This window comes from Colius striatus, chromosome 2, assembly GCF_028858725.1.
Source record: "Colius striatus isolate bColStr4 chromosome 2, bColStr4.1.hap1, whole genome shotgun sequence".
NCBI lineage: Eukaryota > Metazoa > Chordata > Aves > Coliiformes > Coliidae > Colius > Colius striatus.
This window is the reverse complement of record NC_084760.1, coordinates 84,303,228-84,324,558: the sequence shown is the minus strand read 5'-3', so window position 1 is coordinate 84,324,558 and position 21,331 is coordinate 84,303,228. Positions and strand designations below refer to the sequence as shown.

Genomic DNA, 21,331 nt, shown 5'->3' with positions numbered 1-21,331 from the left:
CCATCATCTAAAAAGAAAATAATCTATCCATTGTGAAAACTGTACCTATAGGAAGATTTTTCTTTCCTTAGTTTAATCAACACCTAATAAAAGTTGTTCTATACAACCACATTGTACATAGAGTTTTCAGTCACTGAACGTTTATCCAACACTTGATGAGACAAGCTACCTGAAACACTAGTGATGTTTTATGGCTGTAACTGAACAGCAGGTAGGGTACCTTAAATGGCCACATATGCAGCTGCCCTGAAATTTCTGCCAGCAATGTGGGTTACAGGAGCTTTTATCCATTAAAGAGTGGTACTAGGTGCAACGTGGATCAAGGAGTCCAAAACATCTGCATAGCAACTGCTTGCCTTACCTACAGTCCTGAGCATCAAAATCTAGGGCATGGGAGAGAGGAAAGCAGTGTATCCATCAAGTCATCTTTTTCACCTTAAGAAGAGGGTAACCATTGCACTACCCCTAGGCACAACTCAGAGTACCCCTTATTATAGTTACCACTCAACTGAAAACAGCAGCAAGCAGCCTTGTTTTCACTAATTGATGAATATTGCTTACTCTGTAATGAGAACACACTGAAGTTTTGAAGATGAGAACACAAGGTTTACAGCAATAGCATCTCTGCATATATATCCTTAGTTGCTGTAAGAAGGAACTCAGTAATGATGCAGAAAGTGAACAGAAAGATCTAATAGAGCTTTAAGAGCTGTCTAAAACTATGCCCTTTTGAAAACTAGTGACATGTCTTAGGAAGTCAGACATACAATATTTGGGAGCATTACTAATTAGACTTAAAGCAGCTTCAAAGTAATGTCCAAGTAGCAGATCTGCCCAGTCAACTAGCAGCACCACATGAGGTTGTTTCTTTTAACTTTTAGAAAAGCATCTGGAAGAAAACTTCTGGCAACATCTCATCAATGATTTTCTTTCAGACTTCCTCCTCCCATTCTTGGAACTTAGTTGTATTTCTGTTGCATTCATAAATATAAATCTGCTCCTCAGAAGTTTACTGCCTCCTTATATCTATGTAACCCTATGTATCAGTTAACATGATTTTATAACAGAAAGAAATGAGACAATTATTCTGTTATTGCCAACTACATATAAGTGAATATGTTTTCAACTTGACATCAATATTTCTTTTCTCTTTGTACTAATCTTAAAAGTAATCCTTATCTTGAACACTAAAAACTGAGCTTAGAAAAGAAACAGCTGGAAGGAAGTTTCATTGGAAAACATTTAATTATAGCAGGTTTATTTCTTTGATCTGTAGATAATGTAACGTTTGTTTACTATATCGAGTTTTTATAAGCCAACGTGGAACTGCTACACTTCAAACTTTACTGCCAAGCCAAATAAATATAATTCACCATAGTCAATGTTTCTGTGCTACTGAATAAAACCAAATAAACAGTATGCTACTTCCCCATTCATTCCCTCAGACCCTAGAGAACCTTTGTCTGCAAAAAAAAAAACCCAACAAGAAAAATATATGGTCACTGACAATCCTGTTAGTAATTCACAGGATTTTTAGATCAAGCTAAAGAGTAGTGTACCTGTCTTTCACTCAGCCACGAGGACGAACATCGAAGAATGACCTTCAAAATATATTTGCCTAATTTGTTTCCTGTTGCTATACTCTCACACCCTACTCACTGGAGCCTGCAGGGTTTTTTTATCTATTGAGTCCTGTCATAAAAAAGGTCTCATCGTTGCTTGCCAGCCTTTCTACATGCATCATTCTTCTCTACTTTATTTGCAAGTGCTCTTTTTAATTTAAATTGCCTTTATTCCTTTGGGTGAGCATCCAAGTATTAAACTCATAAAACACAAGAGTGATCGTTATCTCTAATCCCTAAAGTCTGACCTTCCTTTGCAGCAACTTAAGCTAAAATCCTTCTCCTCTCAAAGGAAGGAAAAAGGCATCCACATGCATTAGGCAAGCTCTACTTTCATCAGTAACAATCTGTCTTAATACAACTCTTCCACATAATTAAACTACCTAACATATTGATGTTTTCAATATCAACTGCTTATTTTCATCAGTACAACCATCTACTCCATTTTTATCTTCAACAGTCCCAACTATACATCTCCAGCTCAAGAGTACTCAAGAGTCTTTTTGCTAGACTTGGCTATTGGTCTTTGCTGGAAAGAGCATATGGAGTTGGAAAAATCTTTGGATGACCCACTATGACTATTCTCACATTATATTCTTGTCCTGGATTTACTGCTGCTTTAATGAAGTCTCCAAACATCCTTTAAATCAATCCTTCAATCTTTAAATCACTTCTTCCAGCACTCCATTAATATTTGATACATCAGCATATCCAAAGAGTTCATACAGATAAAGTCCTACTATCACACAAGTCTTGCTGTATTCAACAAACTTCACAAACAAAATCCAGAAAGAGTAAATCACTTTCACAAAAGCCCTGTATAGATGGCAGAAAAATCTGCCATGTAGCCATGCAGAGGTTTTATTCATATTATTTTTTAATACAAGGACTCTGGATTCTTTCATTGAAAGTACTTTCAGAAAGAGAAGTCTAATTCTATAGGATGCTGAGAAATAGTAACTGATAATTTCTTTTCCCATTGAAGTCAGGTGGAGAGCAATCTTTAAAATTAATGTTAAGTAGTGTGAATAGCTATGAAGCCTTCTGTCTCCCAGTATATCTAATTTTTGTCACATGCAACTGACTAAGTTGATATGACTCAGTCTGTTCTTTAGATCTGAGATAGATGCAACAGTGTTGCTGGTATCAAAAGCAAAACAAAAAATTCAAACCAACTTTCCTTGCACAACACTTCACATTCATTTGCCAAACAAGAGTCTTGACATTAAAGAATATAAAAATTCCCCACTCCAACCCAGTAATTCAATCCAAAACCACTTATCTGAACCAGCCTCATGCTACAATACCAGTTTATTTAATTGAAATTACAGAATTTAGTGGGAAATTTGAAGTGTGGAGAAAAGTAATTGACTGTTGATTGGTGACACCTGAAAGAACTAAATAAGTGAATTTCCATTTTTATGTTCATAAAGTTTTAACCCTGCATCAAATCATAACAAATTATCTCTTTTTCATGTGTCACTTGCCAGTTATAGTTTGTATTTCTTTAAAAACAGGTCACATGGACCTCTTGGACAGAACATATTGTTCTTCTCTTCCAATGTAAAACACTGGCATATGCACAGCAAATGAATTTCAGGATAAATCAGTAGGAGTGACAAAGTAATAGCAGTAAGTGGGCAGACTGCAGTGAAGAAGAGAAGCTACCAGCCAGACCTCAGATGAGACAATGGAGGAATGTAAAGAAAACTTCCTGGGTACCACAGCAGACCAGGTCTATTTCTGTGACTGTGCTACAGCAGTGACCAAAATCAGTCACAACAGTGAGGATCCAGCTGCCAGGACATGATAGGCCAGCAGAGGTTTTCTATTTTATTCTATGCAGCTGTTTGATCTGTGCCTAAAAGATGGCAAAGGACACACAAATGCTCTCCAAAATGAAGGGACTGTATAGTGAAAGAGACAGATAAGGCAAGCAAAATTTTTTGTACTGTTCTGTATCTCAATCTCAAGCTAGACAATATCAGCACTTAGTTATAAATCCATACAAGACTTCCAGGGAGTAAGTTAGAGTGTTCAACTTTCAAAAGTGTCCAAAACAAGGCACAGAGAAGGTATATGAAAACATAATGCCTCTTTTAATATCTTTCATTTACCTCATCTCTTACATTCTAAAAATACGCAACTGCAGTTTTGCCAAAGTGAACATGGGAAAATCAAACTGTTAACATACAAAATAATGACCCAATTGATGTGTAGATTCTCTCATTTGAAAAAGAAATAAACCTTATTAGTAATTGCATCTGCTCCATTATTAATTGCAGCTGTCCAATGAATTGTTCTCAATATGAACAGCATGTAAGGGTATGTTCACTCCAATTAGAGTACAGATTTTTCCAGTGCCCTAATAGGAAAGATTTCTGGAAACTAATGTGTGCAGAACTGTGACTGAAAGCTCCCAGTGATACTGCTGCTATTCTACTGTATTAATAACAAGTAAATTTTAGGTCTATGCACATCACACGGCCTTTGAAAACCAGCATTAATCATGTTAACCGAGTCTCACAAGATAAAAACAGAAGCTGAAGTCTAACATTTGCTTTCCTTGGCAAGCCAATCTGAAAGTTCATGCTTTTAGGAGTTTTTTTAATCATCACAAAAAATCCGTAATGGGATGAATTAAAGGTGATGCTCTCTGGGCAAACCATGCTTAAGGTCCCTGTAACCTTTTTACTTCAGTTTTTTAACCTGTTCCTTTGGGTGCTTTAGAGGAATTAAGAGATCTGTGCACATATTCAGGACTGCTGGAATCACAGAGACAAGATAGCTGACCCACAGACATGGTGCTACAATGGAAGGATACAAGCTCTTTATGAAGGACAGGTGTGGAAGATGAGAAGATGGATTTGCCCTGTATGTGAAAGGAACAGCTGAAATGGATGAAAGCTCTCCCTGAGGATGATAAACCAGCTGGGAGCTCATGAGTAAGGATTAAAGAGCAGACTAGTATGGGTGACACTGGAGTGGGTGTCCGCTACAAGCCACTAAATCATGAAAAACAAGTGGATGAAGCCTTCTATAGACAGAAGTAGCCTTGAGTTTTCAGGCCCTTGTCCTCATGGGGGACTTCAGCCACCCTGGTATCCGCTGGAGAACCAACACAGCACCGCATAAGAAATCCAGAAGGTTTCTGGAGAACATTGGTGACAACTTCCTGACAAAATCAATAGAGAAGACAAGGAGAGGTGCTTTGCTGAACCTCATACTCATGAACATGGAATGATTCATTAAGGACGTGAAAACCAAAGGCATTAAGGACGTGAAAACCAAAGGCATTAAGGACGTGAAAACCAAAGGCAGCCTTGGCTGCAGTAACAATGATATGATGGGAGTTCAGTATCCTGAGAGGAGGGAGCAAAGTAAAAAGCAAGATCACAACTTTGGACTTCATGAGAGCAGATTTTGGTCGCTTCCTGGATCTGCTTGGTATAGTCCTGTAGAACAAGGCCCTGGAGGGAGAAAGGCCAAAGAAAGCTGGTTGATATTCAAGGACCACTTCCTCCAAGCTCAAGAGCAGTCAACAGCAATAAGCTAGAAGTCAGGCAAACATGCCAGGAGGCCTGCATGGATGAACAAGGAGTTCATTGCAAAATTCAAACATAGAAAAGGAATATAAAGGAGGTGGAAGCAGGAATAGGTAACTAAGGAGTGCATGTCCAAGCATGCAGAGATACAATTAGGGAAGCCAAAGGACACCTGAAGATGAATCTGGCTGAGGTACTGAATACCATCTTCATCTCAGCCTTAACTAGTAAGGCTCATGGGTTAGGAATAACACAGGCTCAAGCTTTCTTTCCCTCTTATGCCCACAAGCTTACCTTCTTGGATTCTGTTCATCACAAAGTGTAAGTGTAAAGAACATGTTACCTAAGTTTTATATTAAAACTACCCAAAGTTTCAATCAGTTATTTTTAAATCAAGTAAAATTCATGTTTATAATATTTAACCCTTTCTTTGCAGTAATAATTGTAAGAATTAATTTGAGTAATTTACATCAGATTTTTCATTGTTTACACAAAACCATCTGCAACAATAAAAGCTGTAAATGTCATTCTCACAAATGTATGCAAACAAGAACCATTCTATGACTCTGCATGCAGACTGATGGAAATAAAAACTGCATAGCTTCATGAAGATGACCCCGTCAGGGGCAGAGGACACTGGCAAGAATCCAATCTTCCACATCCAGGCAAAATCTTAAATACATGATGGCAGATCTGTTTTAAGTGTTGGACATTAATTCATCCTTAATGTTAGAAACTGGTTTTCAATATGCAAGATTATATTTGACAGTGCTAATGAACTAATGAAGAAAAGTATGCCTTTCGGACACCAGCTATCAACACTTTCCATGTTCCAAGACTAAGTATTTCTGCAGAAATTTCTTGAAGCCTACAGCCAGTTTTTGCCTTGGCCTTTCCAATTTACTCTCTGCACACTCTTGCCTCAGTATCCTTCTTCTTGCTTTTCATTCAGTAAAGAACTCCTAATTTGTCCAAGCTTGTGCATTATTACACTTTCTACCCATTCTGTGTTAGGCTGATTCCTACTTCTGGAGTTATTTCTTTGAAAAACTGCCACACTTCCATAATTCCTTTTTCTACTTGAGGATCATTTCTATGTGATCTCTCTCAATTAATTTCAAATTTAAATGAACCTTGAGCTTTACTAATGTTTGGAGGTCTTTGATTAACAAGTGTTTTGCTCAAAACATTCAGGCTTAATGCAACTTTACAGAATCAGACAAACTGAAGTCTATAAGTTTTCATAATAAATGTCAGGACTCAAAATACACTCTTTTACATAGACATCATCTTTACTGTAGTTTAATAGTCCCAGTTAAGACTGTCACCTATGAGATTTGACACAAAAAGAGAAAGTAAAACACATCCCTACCTGCATGGCTTACAAATACCAGTATGAGTCAAACCAGCACATGGAATTTACTAATTGCAAGTACAGGTTACTGAATAAACATTTCTGAATTAATTACAGCTTAATTCTGAATTTCTCAATTATTCTAAACAGATGGAATACATACTGCAGGAATTCCAATCTAAAGAGGCAGAAAGCCAAAAAAACATTTGATCCTCTGATAAGGATACTTCACAATCTTTCCAGACACTTGGAAACTGACTAAAGTCAAGAAGTTTCACAAACATAAAAGCTTTCCTAGTGATAAATTCTAATGCACTTCCAGAAGCCTTTACATAAAGCTCTAGATGAGCTCTTCCTTTCAAATGATCAGATAAAAACCCAAGAGCTCAAAACAAAAGATGCCAGAAACATTTCATTATTAAAGAAGGCCAGCAGTATACTTCTGCATTTTCTTGGGGATTATAAATTTGACTCCCTCCCCCCTTCTTCTGTCCACCATGTCAGTCTGGAGTATGGAGCAAAGTAAAACACGTACTCATAAAAGAAACACTAAGCATAGAAAAGATTTTTCTTTGTTTTACTCTAGTCAATGCATTTACTTATGATGCAGAACTGCTCCTTGAAGAATATCACCAGTTCCATAACAGTTACAGAACAGCATTATTCCTAGGCAATTCGTGAAGAGAATTCTGCAAAACATGTAACCATAAGATTATTTTATCTTCATGCACATTCATATTGCTATGTAGATTGAGCCACGGTTATTACACTGAAAAGTCATTTTCACATAATGTAAAGATCTAAGTTAAACACAACACATTTGAATCCACTGTCATAAAAAAACCACTCCTTGTCAATCTCAGCATTTTGAAAACCAGGTCATGTTTGGACAAGCATCCATGCTGAACTCTTTTTGAATGATGTTTCTATAAACTAACATTTGGCTTGCATCAGATGAAGTGATTATATAACTTTGAAACAGAACTGAAATCTACCTTCAAAATACATTTGGCACTAACATATAAGCTTTAAGTCTGAATAATTCCAACTTTCCTGTTCAAGACTTGATAACATACAAACACTGACATTTAAAAAAATAAAAATCAGACAATGAACTTGGTCAGCTTCTGACTAATGTGATACAACAAATAAAAAGAAACTATTTTCCATTTTCAGAAGATATTGGCCTTGTATTGATGGAAAAATCTAAATTTTACTGAGTTTTGTACAGACTCACCCTTTTTAGTAAGGATTTTTGTTGTGTTTTTATATCAAAGAGGAAGATAACTTCTCTACTGTGTCATGGAAATGCAGAGCAAACAATTTTGAACTGTGCCAGATCAGTCTCTTCAAATAAGGCTTCAGAGAAACAGTGCTTCAACAATTAGTCTTGCAATACAATTTTCTGTTATTCAATAAGCCTACACAACAGCTTTGCAAATCCCACCTTAACACTGATAAAAAGGAAATTGAAATCATGCATTCAACAACTAATGAATGTCACAGTACTTTGTACTGTTTACAGGAGGTGCACACTACTATGTTGAACTGCCAGGTATTAGTGTTTTAGAGATACAACATCAAACACTGCTGCTTCCTTTTTGCACATCTTTATCACCCTACAGTATTTCTCATGAATGTTTTGTTATTTTTACCTAGCAACAGTTCAGCGTTTCAGTCATACACTACATGTGATTTAAGTATTAAATGAAGACTGCCCAACCTTGGTTCACAAGTCATAAAAACAAAGCCCAAGACAAATGTGAAAAACCAAACATCGCTGACCTGTTATGCTACAACTGACATTGTTTTGAAGAATGTCATACTCTGACAGCACCAGTCTCTCCTTGGTGCAGTACTAATTGCAGTTGTAGTTCCTAGCAGCTGCTCAAAACTGACAAAAAAATGTCATGTTACAGCATTGAGAATATTTCCTGCCACATAGGTATGGAAAAGAACCCTCCCTACACCTATGCATAATACCATGTTAGCAGCATGGATTAAAAATCAGAACATCCCTTGGGCCCTTTCATAACCAACTCTTCATTATTTTTTTCCCAGCTCACTAAAAGAAGGCAGCGGCTTTATACACGACAGTCAGTCCTTCCCTCATGACCAGCATATTATAATCTTTTTGGACTGAAAAAATATTGGACTGAAAGGGGGAATAGCCCTGTCTCCCTAATGCTTCAGGAGGAGGTTCAGGAGTTTCATGAGAGGCTAGGGCTGCACAAGTTAATGGCAATCTTCTCCTTCCCATACTGATGCAGCAGCTCACAGGTCTGACTATCTGCATATATACATGTGCATGCACTGCTTTTCAGAGCAGAAAAGACTGGGCACAATCATCTCACATCCTGTGACAACCTTCACTGTAACCAATCATCATCCAAATCGAGATGCAATTGGCTGAAACCCTTTACAGGTAAAGTTGATGGTAACTGCTTTAAAAGAACTTCAGTCATTTTCCTGTAAGGTCTGGATTTTAAGAGCAAATAACATGCTGGAAAACATACACTAAAAAAACCCAAAACAAAACCATACACACCCTACCACTCAGTTTACAGTGAGAACATGTACCTAGACAGCTTGTCAGCTAAGGCGGACTAACAGAACTGATCACGTACAATATGGCTTTCTTGGAGTGTTGCTCATGAAAAATAGGCAAAATGAGTAACTTATTACCATGACAGCTTAACAATCAAACACAGTGAAATGACTGCCATAAACCAAAGCCATGATATATGGGGAATGAAGAAATTTCTGATTCTAAACAAACAGCAAGCTGTTCTCCAGAATGTTTTCAGAATAATATAGCATAAAGTTTATCACAACTTATACAGCAAACTGATAGGAAGCTGCTGGTGCAGCAGGAAAAGCAAATGAAGTAGTATATAAATATGTAGTAACTAGCAAGTCTCAGTATCTACAATACTATTGCTTGGAGTTCAGCTTTGCCTCAGATTTGCTCTGTGATTTTGGCCAAGTCACATAGATCTCTCTGTAGATAAGTTTAAACATATTTGCACTCAAAGCACTTTAGTCTCCAGAGATAAAACATTATATGAAACAAAAAGGTTGATATTTACAGCTTACAGGCTTTTAATGACAGTTGAAATGTGCATTCCATATTTGTCATCTGATAAAATCGACTCAAGGGCAGGCTTCATATATGTTTTGACAACGTGTGAACATTCATCGCAACTCATTGCCTGTTATCTGGCTGTGAAGTATGAACAAAAGTCCAACAAAAACCCCACAGTAAAAAAAGAAGCAAAACAATACAAACCAAAACCCAAGTAAACAACTCCCAGAAACTTACTTGCAGAAGCGTTCCATGAATGTTGTTCTGTCTTATGCAAGGACTAGTGGAGTCTGGAAGCCCCTCCACCAAGGAAAGCACTGTCTGTGGTACTTCATTTACCATGACAAATGGAACAAGGGCCCGACCTGACATCTCACGTGAGCGGTACACAGGAGAGTGCCCACACCTAGAAAGAGGAGAAATACTTATTTGTTTTTTGTCATCCAGCTGCAATCCACTGCTGTGGCTAAAACTAAACAGAGGATAATGCAATGAAAACTAAAACACACATCTCACAAATCACAAGTACAGTCTTCTCAGAAGTGAGAGAGTATTTGCCCAGAAACAGAGGTCATACTAGAACCGTATCAGAAGCTTTTCTTTCCCTTCAGAAGTTCCTGTGTTAAAGTTAAAAAAACCCCAAAAACTAAAACAAAAAAACCACAAGAAACAAACAAAAACAAAACAACAGAAGATGCAACTATGTCATGAAGCAGGTTAAGTATATGGTTCTGTTCCATAACATGAGTTTGACTCAAAACTACTAGATTGCATGTTCTTAATCAGATGCTTCCACAAAAACACAACATAATGTCTACTGGAATTTTAGACCTCATCTCCCACTGGTTTTTAGAACACATTTTAAGGCAGAAAGTAAAAGACAAACCTGAAAATAATCACTTTTGAAAATAAAAAATAATAAATTATATAAAATTATTTCAATTTTTTTAGCTTACAAAATCACATGTAGTTTAAATTATCTGTTGCCAAAATGAACAAACCTATTCTGAGCTCTCCCAAAAAAGCCTGCCAAGTAATATATACATATTTTAAAAAATGAAATGAAATTAAAAGGTATTTTAAGTTTCCAAATACCTCTAGCAAATTTACATCAATACAATTGAATAAACAAGGCAAAGTAGTTGCTTACTTTAGTTAACATAAAAGAAAACTGTGATTCTATGAGAAATACAGAAAAGCTTCCATCTTGAACCAGCAACTGAATTAATAAGGTTTTGAGCACAAGACAGTAAACAGGCTTAGCTGAAATAGAATAACAGTTCTGACATTTTACTCATGTTAGGCCACAGTATGCCTGAAAACCACCGACCTCATTTAGAGGAAAAGAGCTATGCTGCCCCTGAATGACAGGATTCTGTGGGAATTTCCATCCTCACAAAAAGGCAGCATGTTCTGTCCTCCACCTCCCTATGTCATTCCTTGTAGGGAACGATTTTTAGAAGGATCATCTTTGTGTTTCCTTTTCAAAGACTGTCAGGCCTTCACAACTGAATGCAAAGGCAGAGAAGTGACAATTGGAGGCTCTTCCATATGGAAAGGCTTTAATTCTGTATTGACAAGATGGATGAAGTCAGCTAGCTCTTAATAATAAAAAACCTTTAATCTTTTTAAACAAAGGCATTTTTAATTCTACGGACCAATAAACTTAAACCTGAGAAATTATTTGTCTGCAACCATTCATTTATTTCAGCCAAACCATGTCTTCTTACACCAAGAGATTCTCACATGTAGATTTCTTTCCAAGCACAAGCAATACTGATACTGTAACAGATGTCTAGTTTTTAATTAGTTATAACTGTATGCTCAAAAATATTCTTTATTTTGTTCATGACCTTTTACAAATCCCAAGGAATCTGACATCTTCAGAAGGAAGAGTGGAAAATGGGTAAAATGCCAGAGTTTCCTCTAACTTGTGCAAGGGTACTTTCCAACACTACATGCTTCAAAGGGGTTTTTCTCCTTGAACACGATGCAATGAATTAGAATGGAATTCTGAGGGGTTTCTTCCTAGTAATAAAAAATGAAGTTCAGACAATTTTTAGATAACTTTGTCGTCTTGTAAAAACTGACATTAAAGACTTAGAGATGCACTTATTGATGAAATAGAAGTGATTGCTCTATATTGAGAAAGAACAAAAAAAAAAATCGTATATCACAGACAAAACTGTCTCAGTTCCCTTAAATCTGGGTCCACAACAGGGACTGCCACCTCAGCCTTCACACTGAATGCATACAAGGCAAAAGTGAAATTCTCAAGACTACAGGTAAGTCTTATCTTCATCTGTCCTCATGCCCCACATTGGTGTGTCCTCTGTAAGAACCTTAGTAGCCAAGTGTTATCCCACACAGAATCCTGTCTAAAAGCCTCAAATTAGGTTCTGGTTTGCACTTCAAGAATCCTAAATCAGGAGGCAATAACCTCCTCCTCCCCCTGAGCAAACACACAGGTGCCCATGAGGTGGAGAGCTCACCCAGGATGCAGGGAATCTGGTTCTGCAACTTTCTGTGCCTGAAGGAAATGCAAACCCATCCCTACTACTTGCCCCAAGGGCAACTCAGCCACCAACCTGCCCCTGTAACAGGCACCTGCTGCAGACTAATGCAAACTTCTCACACTACAAGGAACCCTAAGTAGCAATCTGTAGATCCCAGAATTGACATCTTAGTGGAAACCCTACAAGAGCACTCCTACAAAGTCATTACTAAGGAACAAAAGCATCATAAAGTTCAAGAACAATCAAGTATCTGCTTTATAGGAACACACATGGGAACAAAAGGAATGTATTTCACATCTGCAAAAAGGTTTGCAAATCTGAGAGGGGTTAATATTCCTACTGTTTCTTCTTCTTTAAAAAGAAAAAAATAATTATTTTTAAAAGTCTCCTAATAATTGGCATCTGCCCAGCCCCTAAAGAAATCGTACTGATAACATTTCAAAAACACTTCTCCTTTCACATACATATGCAAGATATCATGACAAGTCCCCACTAGTGACCTATCCCTGAACTTCTGCATACCCTGAAGGCATGTATGTGTACATCTCTCATGTTTTGAAGGCACTTGGCTTCATTCCCAAATCATGCAAGAAGTTTGCCAGAAGAATGTCAAAATATACACTTCTCTTTCTATAACCTGCAACAGTACTCTAGAATAAAACCAGGCAGTTTTGATTTTTACTGGATCCCAACCTTGATAGAATATCCTACCTATAGTAAAACTAGAGAGGATTTGTTCTCAAAAGCAAAAGAGTGCATGCAAAGAAATTGAGTAATATAAAACAACAACCTAACTCAATGTAGCAATTTATTTATTACTATATCAGCCTCCAAGATGAACTATACACCTTAACACTCAGTCTACCACCTGTATATCTAAGCATTTATTTTAACTATGATTTAGCAATAACTATGGGAAACAATCTCAGAAGCCATATTAAGAAAAATAACTACCCAATTAGAGCAGTCACTCTAATTCAAGTCTGAAGCTGCTGTTTTGTTGCAGGTAAAGGGAAGAAGTATTTTAAGCCTATTAAACTACTTTGGCTACTCCTCCTTTAGCAGTTTAATGCACTGCCACCCCTAAGACTAGTTTCACTTATGAGGTGACAGTTGCCTTGCCAGGACATTGGCAGAAAGGAAAAGGATCCTCAGCCTTGGTCACTTCAGCATCCAGACTGAGATTCACCTGCTAACAGCATGACTAAAGTTTGTCACAGAGCATCTCCTTACCTCCTCTGCAAGCAAATACCATCAATGGAGTCTTGCATCCACCAGTGAAGCATGTGCATGTACACAAACCTATATTTAAAACTGCTTCATTTTACTTTGAAAAATACTTGGGGGGAAGTGTTTTCAGTATGTGACACTTTCTTTACATGCCAATCATGTATAAATAGACCTGAAAATCTAAGAAATATCTAAAATGTAGTAATGTAGTCATGTAAAAACATAGAGTATGCCAACCTGAGTGGTTTTTTTTTTTTAATATCACAAGGTAGCTGCAAGCAATAAAACTTGCAAAATCCTCATGTGATCCATTTCTATTCAGTCCTGAGGGCTCTTAACAACCGTTGAAGTGGTATTCCACGCTGAGCTCAGGACTATTTATCTAGGTGCACGAGGTATTGGATGTAAACATGTTTACTTCAAACAGTCCATGATCAAGAACAAAAAGTCAATAAATCTGAGAAGGTTTCACTTCATGTAACTGTAGACTCAATGCATTTCCAGTGCCCTGTTCCAGCTTTAACACTTAGATCCTGAACAACCCTCCTAACTCACATAATTTATGACTAACTCTCATAAGGCACAAAGATTCCATACTCCTCTGCACACATCAAAGTGTCTAATTTATTGCTCTGGCTCCAAACAACAGAAAACTAGCTGTAAATAAAAATATCTGAAACTTTTTAAAAAGAGGAAAAAAAGAACTGCAGGTGTTTCCTATGTGCTTGTTTTTCTCCCATTTCTATTACTCCCCCTCAATAGACCTAATATTACCCAAAATAAAAAACCAAATAAGGATTACCTTTTATATGAAGGTCACGGAAACAAATGAGTAGAATTAACTTGAAAAATCACACCTGTAGCTGAAAATGTGTCTATTATATTATGTAATAGCTACAGTTGTCAGAAGAAGGAGCAACAAGGAGAAAAATAACATTCAGTAAACCTGGAAATAGGTTTTGCAGTGATCTGTGCATTGCTAATTATGTTACTACTTAGTAAAAACATACTTCCTGCAGTCCTATAGACACTATCACACCATCACAATTCTGTTTTCAGATGAAACGTTCATCACCCTCATAAAATGGTGGACAAGGGGGTCAGGAATAGCAGCCATAAAAATGGAAACGAAACATGGGGAAAACAGGCCGAACAAAAAGGAAGAGAACATTCTGCAGACTGGGCCCATGATCTCTTAAGTCAAATCAAGCATTCTACCACCATGAAAAAAGAGTTTGGGAGAAGAGGGCAGAATGAAGCAGGAAAGGCACACTTGCAATTCAAATAAATAAATTCTGCCCATTAGTTAAAGTATTTTAACAGCCTCTAGGGTTTTTTAAAAAAATCAAATAGAATGTATCCTTTAATGCCTAGAGCTATTAATGTCACATGGTTCTATCAAATTGAATGCAAAGAAGAAGCTGTAATAAGGCTTCTGTCTGATTCTGTATAGATACATAAGTTACACAGGACAGAGGATTTCTCTTTCCTTCACCATGAAACAATACTGTTCAACCCATGTTACCAGTTCTGAAGCAAGAACTAAAAATATGAAATTACATTAGGGTAAAATGTGGTGGGGGATCACAAAGAAATGTATTTATCAAGAAATTTAGACCTTATTAGAAAAAGTTTGGTTATTAAGATTCAAGAGCATTATACTTCTTTAAGTGAAATGAACAAACAATTTTAAGAGACACTTTTAAAAAAAAAATTAATCATGATTATATATCCATTCATTTGTTTCAAGTTTTCTCCTGAAGGATTAAATCTAGTACCTTTCAAAAGAAGTATTACCAGTTTCTAAGCAAAGAGGTCCAAAAATAGCACTAAAAAAAGACATTGATTCTTCCACACAATTAACATAACTCAGACTTCTACACTGGAGACAAATCGGCAGCACAGTACGAATTCATTAATATGAGGTAAGGTTTCCTGGAATATGAGCAATAATTTGCTATATATGTACATAAAATTTCTTTTGTTCACTTAATGATTTGCTTACTTCATATTTTTAAGGAAACACAACTATTTTCCATTCCATTAGATTTCTGAGTTCCCTAGTAATGAAAGTACCCACAGCATTTAATTAAAAAACCTAAAATTTCACTGTGAAAACCTGTATTATAATTGGTCTGAAGACGATTTTTTTTTAGTCTTTAAATTAAGACCAAATAAACTGCAGTATAGTCTGAGTTTTGATATAGCATCTCAATATTTACCTGAGAAATAGAAAAACATTACTAAAGCATCAACAGCTTGCCAGAGGTTTTGGATCTGCAATCAACACATAAATTTAGTCCAGAAAATGTCTTAGCACAACCATGGACAGAATGAACTCAAGTTTAATTTCATGTTATATATGCAGTACTAAACCTCTGAATCTTTATCTATTTCCTTTAAAGCAAAGTGAATGCTTGCCCAAACTTCTAGTCTCTTTATACATTGTGTGAAGTATTTTATTCTTCCAACTTGGGTAATTAAGATAAAATACCGATGTTTTTTCCAAGGGCAGGGTTTTCCACACAAGCACTTAATGAATCGGAGTAGCTGTAAACACTGCAGAAACTGTAGGTAAAGTACACAGACTTTTATTTGTGAAAGCTGTCCACAAGCTATGCAAGGAGTTGTTTCTCTATATGTTTTCAAACATCTTCTAGAAGAAATCATAGACATTTTTCTCCTCTTGTGACCAAAACCTAGGTAAAAAAGTGGCCAACTGATACCAAGGTCAATCAATATAAACTTGACCTCTTGTGGTTCAGACAGACAACAAACTAAGATCTCTTAACATGCAAGTCTATGAAAACTGTTAGTAATACCGTATGTAAACTTTTGAAGAGAATGTATTTCTGTTGGCCTAAAGAAGATTCACTACAGATTATACTGACACAATTTAAATGTCACTTCTTTTCTTGCATTCCCATAAATAAATCTCAAATAATATCTCCAGGCAGCTAACCTCTAGGTCTATTTAACTATTTGTTCAAGTCACATGAAGTTAGAGCCTCCTTTCATCAGTTTCTGGTTCACAGCATTCTAGAGATAAAATAACTTTAAACTCAAGGTCATGTAAAATAAAAATGTTCATTCACAACCATATTTCAACTTCACTAATTTATGAAAAGTTACAATGATGATTCATATCTGCAGAATAACAGACACTCCCCACTTACTATGAAAACAGATATGAAAAAACACAACAAAGAATGTAGACAAACCACTCTCTGTCTTAGCAATCGTATCATTATTTTAAACTATAAAAGGGAAGTTGAATGCATAAGTCAAGTCTCAGAACCTTGTGATGATTCTGAAAGCTTCAGTTGATTGTAAACCATCAGGAGCAATTTTCAAAACTTTTTATCAGATCCCTGAAAATCATCGAAGGATCTGAGTTCTCAAAGACACTTTCCTTTCAGCTGTACTACCAAAAGTACCCACTGCCAAAAAGCCTTCCTCAACACAGACTCTTCTCAAACTCAGGCTGTTCTTTTTTAAAAATATTGGCTTTGTACTTGGTTTTCCTTGACACACCTACCACTCTCTGCATAGTTAATGCATTATTTCTCTCTGTGTTCGTGTTCCTTCCAGCAAATACTTTTGCAGAACAAGTTAAATTTTACTATTTGACCAGCAAAGTACTTACTGGCTAATTTAAAATATGTAAATGAATACAATTAATTAACCAATCATGTGTTGACAGTTTCAAATAAGAAGTAGTACACACCAAGTTTTAACCTAGGGTCCTAACCACTGGCCCTCTTCAGGAGTCTGTAATACTGAACAAAGACAATTACTCTCAAGTGCTCGTGAAAGCCTCTCTGCTAGACATCACCTTTTAATTCCCATGAATCCTGACAGCTCCCTACAGTTTGTGAATATTCCCTGAACTGCTTTAGATGATACTTTGGCAAGAAGAAGCAAACGAGCTGATGAACATGGTATAAACTGGAATAAAGACTTAATAATAAATACCTAGGGGTTGTATTACCACTTCAACACAAAAAGAACACTTGTTCGGTTTAAGAGAAAAGGTTGAGGAATACAGAAAAGAACATACAAGATTTACAATGATCTTCAGTTCATCAGGTCTAGAACAGCCTACTGACAACCAAGCATTCTGCAATCTTTTCTAGCATCACAATTTGAATATAAAAGAGAAAAAAACCACATTTAAATAACTCTTTAACTTTCCTTTTTTAAATGCTAAAAAAAAAAACCCCTCTGAAAATCTTCTTATTAATAGATTCTTTATGGTAAACCATAAATATCTTTATCAGTCACTATACAATCGGGACTGCTCAGAGAACAGACTGTAAGTAGAAATGGAAGCACTCCAAACTAATCCCAACTCAGAAGACAGGAGCTATCCTCAGAGTGGAAACACATTCTTCTCCCTCCTATTTTCTCCCTTAGCCATGCAAAACTTCCATCTTAGGTGTCAAGCAAGAGTTTAAACGCTACAAACTACAGTAAGAATCTAAAAAAATAATTTAAGTTTTTAAGGGTGTAAGTTTCTCCTTTTTACAAATGTCTGTGCCTGATCATCTACTTTGGGAACATTGCCAACAATCAAAAGGACATCTGTCTTTGTGCTGCAATGACAGGTCAGCCCCATAAGCTTCCTCAGCAAAGATGGGTCATTCCAGTGGGTCAGAGCCTGCTTCCGGTATCACAGGCATTCTAAATAAGAAATTATTTCAGACAGTTGTAACACTAAGCAGTTACACTGATGAGATATTAGGTTAAGAAGAAAAAAAACCCAACAACAATCCTATACAAAGGAAAAAAAAAAACCAAACAGATAACAAAAACTAAGAAGATGTGCAAGTGATATGGGAACAGCAGGGATATGCTTTTATAAACAACTGTAATTAATCAGGAGCAGCTATTTTAATACAACAATGCTGCAAACACATATAGTTCTTTTCATCTAATATGAAAAGACATTCCCAGAACAGCTCTTTGCTTATCAGACCTTTGATAAGATCCCCGGTCTTACAGAAATGACAGTTGCAAATGGCCAAGTTTTAACATTCCTTTTCCTACTGGTGCCATGCCACGCCACATTAAAATAAAGGAAAAAGAGGAGAAAGACAAAGGAAGCACACTTAGCACAATCATTCAGCTATATTGTTTGGCCACTTACCAAAGTATACTAGTGTTTAGCCTAGAGAAAGTCAGATGGTTGCTTTCAAGTCAGATACGAGATGATAAACAAAACCCACATATGTAATTGTATATGAGTGAAACAAAACAAAAATCAGGGAAGCTGCATTTAAACAACTTACATAAACAGCAATTTTAACAAGGTACACATGAATGACTTCAATCAAACTCTTCCCAAACAAACTGAAGATATCTTCTTATCAGAACTCCATTACTCCTCTGTCTCTTGTGCTCTTTATTAAGTGTAAGGTTTTAAATATTTCAAAGTCTCACAGACATTTCCAATTTGAGATTTGATTTTGTTTCTTTATTACTCCACCTTACCCTAGACACAACTCCCATGAAGCCTATCCAACGTTTGTCTCAGGCCTGCAATGGAACAGCATCAGGCACCTGATGGACTAGATGTAATTTAACATAATCAAACACAACATAGAACAATAAAACTAAGAGGCAGAGGTCAAGGAGAATCAACTTTTTCAGAAGAGCAATCCACATGCAAGTAACATTATTGATCAGTGAATACTTAAATTCACACCAGCTTCTAGAATATGAATACTACTGTGCTCGGTTTTCTTCCTGAAAATGTTTCCTTAAGAAGCAAGCTCTCACAGACTTATAAAATAGAAAGACACGGCTGTGACTCCTAAAAAGCCTCAGAATTCATAGTCAGGTGCTCCACTTCCTAAGCAGCTAAAATAAAGCTGTATCAATCTCACTTATTTAATATGCACTTTTCAAACTGCCTAAAACATAGAACTCAGTGATTTGTGATACAAGTATACACAGGTTACAATAAGAAGATAATAATTTTATGTATGCATGTTTACACTATAGAATTTGTTGTTCAAAAACAAAAGATGTGAACTATGGCAATAGTACTTCCTCCTTATCTATACTGAAGTAAACTGAGCAGTGAAGACTGAAATTAATAAAAAGGAATTTTTGAACAGAAGTTGAAAAATAATGGAGAGAGAAAATAGCAGGTGAAGTTGCATCTTACTAGGAAAGCTTAAAAGAGCTACCGATAAGTCAGTCAATGGCAAAAGACAGCATAATAAGGTAAATATCTGAAGTATATCTGTCAATTGAAAACTGTATTTGGAGGCTACAGTATTATGCAACATCATGAGGTTGCTTCATTACATGGGAAAGATCCTAAATATTTCACTAACCAGAAACCTAATGAAAACAAGTAGTCCCTTGTACTAGGTTCAAGTAGAGTGTTGCTGAAGGTCTACTTTTAAGTATTCAGCAAATATTTTTAAAGATAGACCATGATTCACTTTGGCCAATAAAAACTGCAAAACGAAATTAATTCTAGGAGATTAAAATTCAAGTTTGTATTTCTATTAGAAATGTGTATTTTAACAGCATTTTAAAAATAGCTTTCTAAGCTTGTTAGTATCTGACAATACTCTGAATAGCATTCCAGAAAAAAATATGGAATCTCTGCATTGTACAGTGAACCTCTCAGACTTCACTTCATCTTTTCTAACAGAAACCTACAGCTTGTTTTTAAATTTTACAGAAAAATCTTCAATAATGTGTGTATTATTCTGGATTGGCATCTGTCAATATCTGACCATAAGTCAACAAAACTTTGCATGTTTAGTCATTGAATAAAACAAGTGTATCACATTACACATGTGGAGTTGTGACCTCTAGGGGTTTTTAGCTTTTCTGCTCAAGTTTGAAAGAAATTGAGGCCAACAGTTTGCATCACTTCTTGCAAAGGGACAGAGTCACAAATGCAGTTCTAAGAAACGTAAGGTAAGAGTCACGTGATGCTTCCAAAGAGAGTCCACCAAATAACCAGGGTGTCAGATCTTGAAAGAGTCTGCTCTAACCCCTTCAGAAAGTCCAAGAAGCCAAAGTTCAACAAAGGAACATCTTCCTAGCCCCAGAGGCCACTGGCATGGTAGGCCTCAAAGTGTTACGTGGGGGTGTGATCCACAGGACATGCTGGGCTGCTGTGTCGCCGCTTACAAAGGTCTCCCACACCGCATGGCAAGGGATGGACACATGGAAAGGGATCACGGCCAACATCCCTCACACCTTGTACCATTACAGCCCATGGATTTTTCAGAAATTACCAGGCTGACTTTGCCAGCAGCCTATCAGGAGGTTTCACAAAGCCTGTTCTGACAAGCAAGCTGCAAAGGCAGTAACTTTCAAGAAAAAGTGTACCAATCAAAAAAATACCATCCTCAGTTGTTTCCCCTGCCTTTCCAAGACGGGGGATAACTAGATGAAGGTAAACACACGTATGCTCTACTAAAAGTATTCATCTCACTTAAATAACCCCAGCTTTCTTACCCTAGCTACTCCTGACAGCATTTGAACTGCCAGTACGCTCACAACTGATGTGGACTTCCCCTCTAAGCACTCTTTTAGGAATGACTTATGGTAACAGGGCAGTTGACAATGCTCCATCCTACAGAAAAATTTTCTTTGCCACACAGTTTTGTTTTCCTTACGTATTAGTGTGGGTCATTAACTAATAGTCACAGTAATTATCTTTGTATATTAATGACAAACCTATGTGAGTGTAAAACCAAAACAGCACTGTTATCAGTTCAGGGTGGTGGATGGAGAGGGGCAGGAAGGGGAAGATAAAGACTAGTGCTTCCCCCTGTCACCTATCCTGATCCCCGACTGAAAGAGTATCGGGGGATTTAGGAATTTGGAGCCTCCATTTTAAAGAAAGATGCAAGTTACAAAACTCTGCACAATTGTATCTATTTAATAGCTGTGATATTTTAATGGAAAGATGTTTACATTTCCATTTAAATTGTCCTCACAGTGAG

The 21,331-nt window shown here is 36.6% G+C and overlaps 1 protein-coding gene across 2 annotated transcripts in view; it reads right to left on the bottom strand.

The window, feature by feature from the left end:
• The window catches only part of THADA (THADA armadillo repeat containing), a 167,090-nt gene that overhangs the window by 80,294 nt on the left and 65,465 nt on the right, over positions 1 to 21,331 (bottom strand). For both annotated transcript variants that reach the window (XM_061991338.1, XM_061991337.1), the window contains one exon: positions 9,844 to 10,012. In XM_061991338.1, coding sequence (XP_061847322.1) covers positions 9,844 to 10,012 — 169 coding nt within the window. The remainder of the gene's footprint in view (positions 1 to 9,843; positions 10,013 to 21,331) is intronic.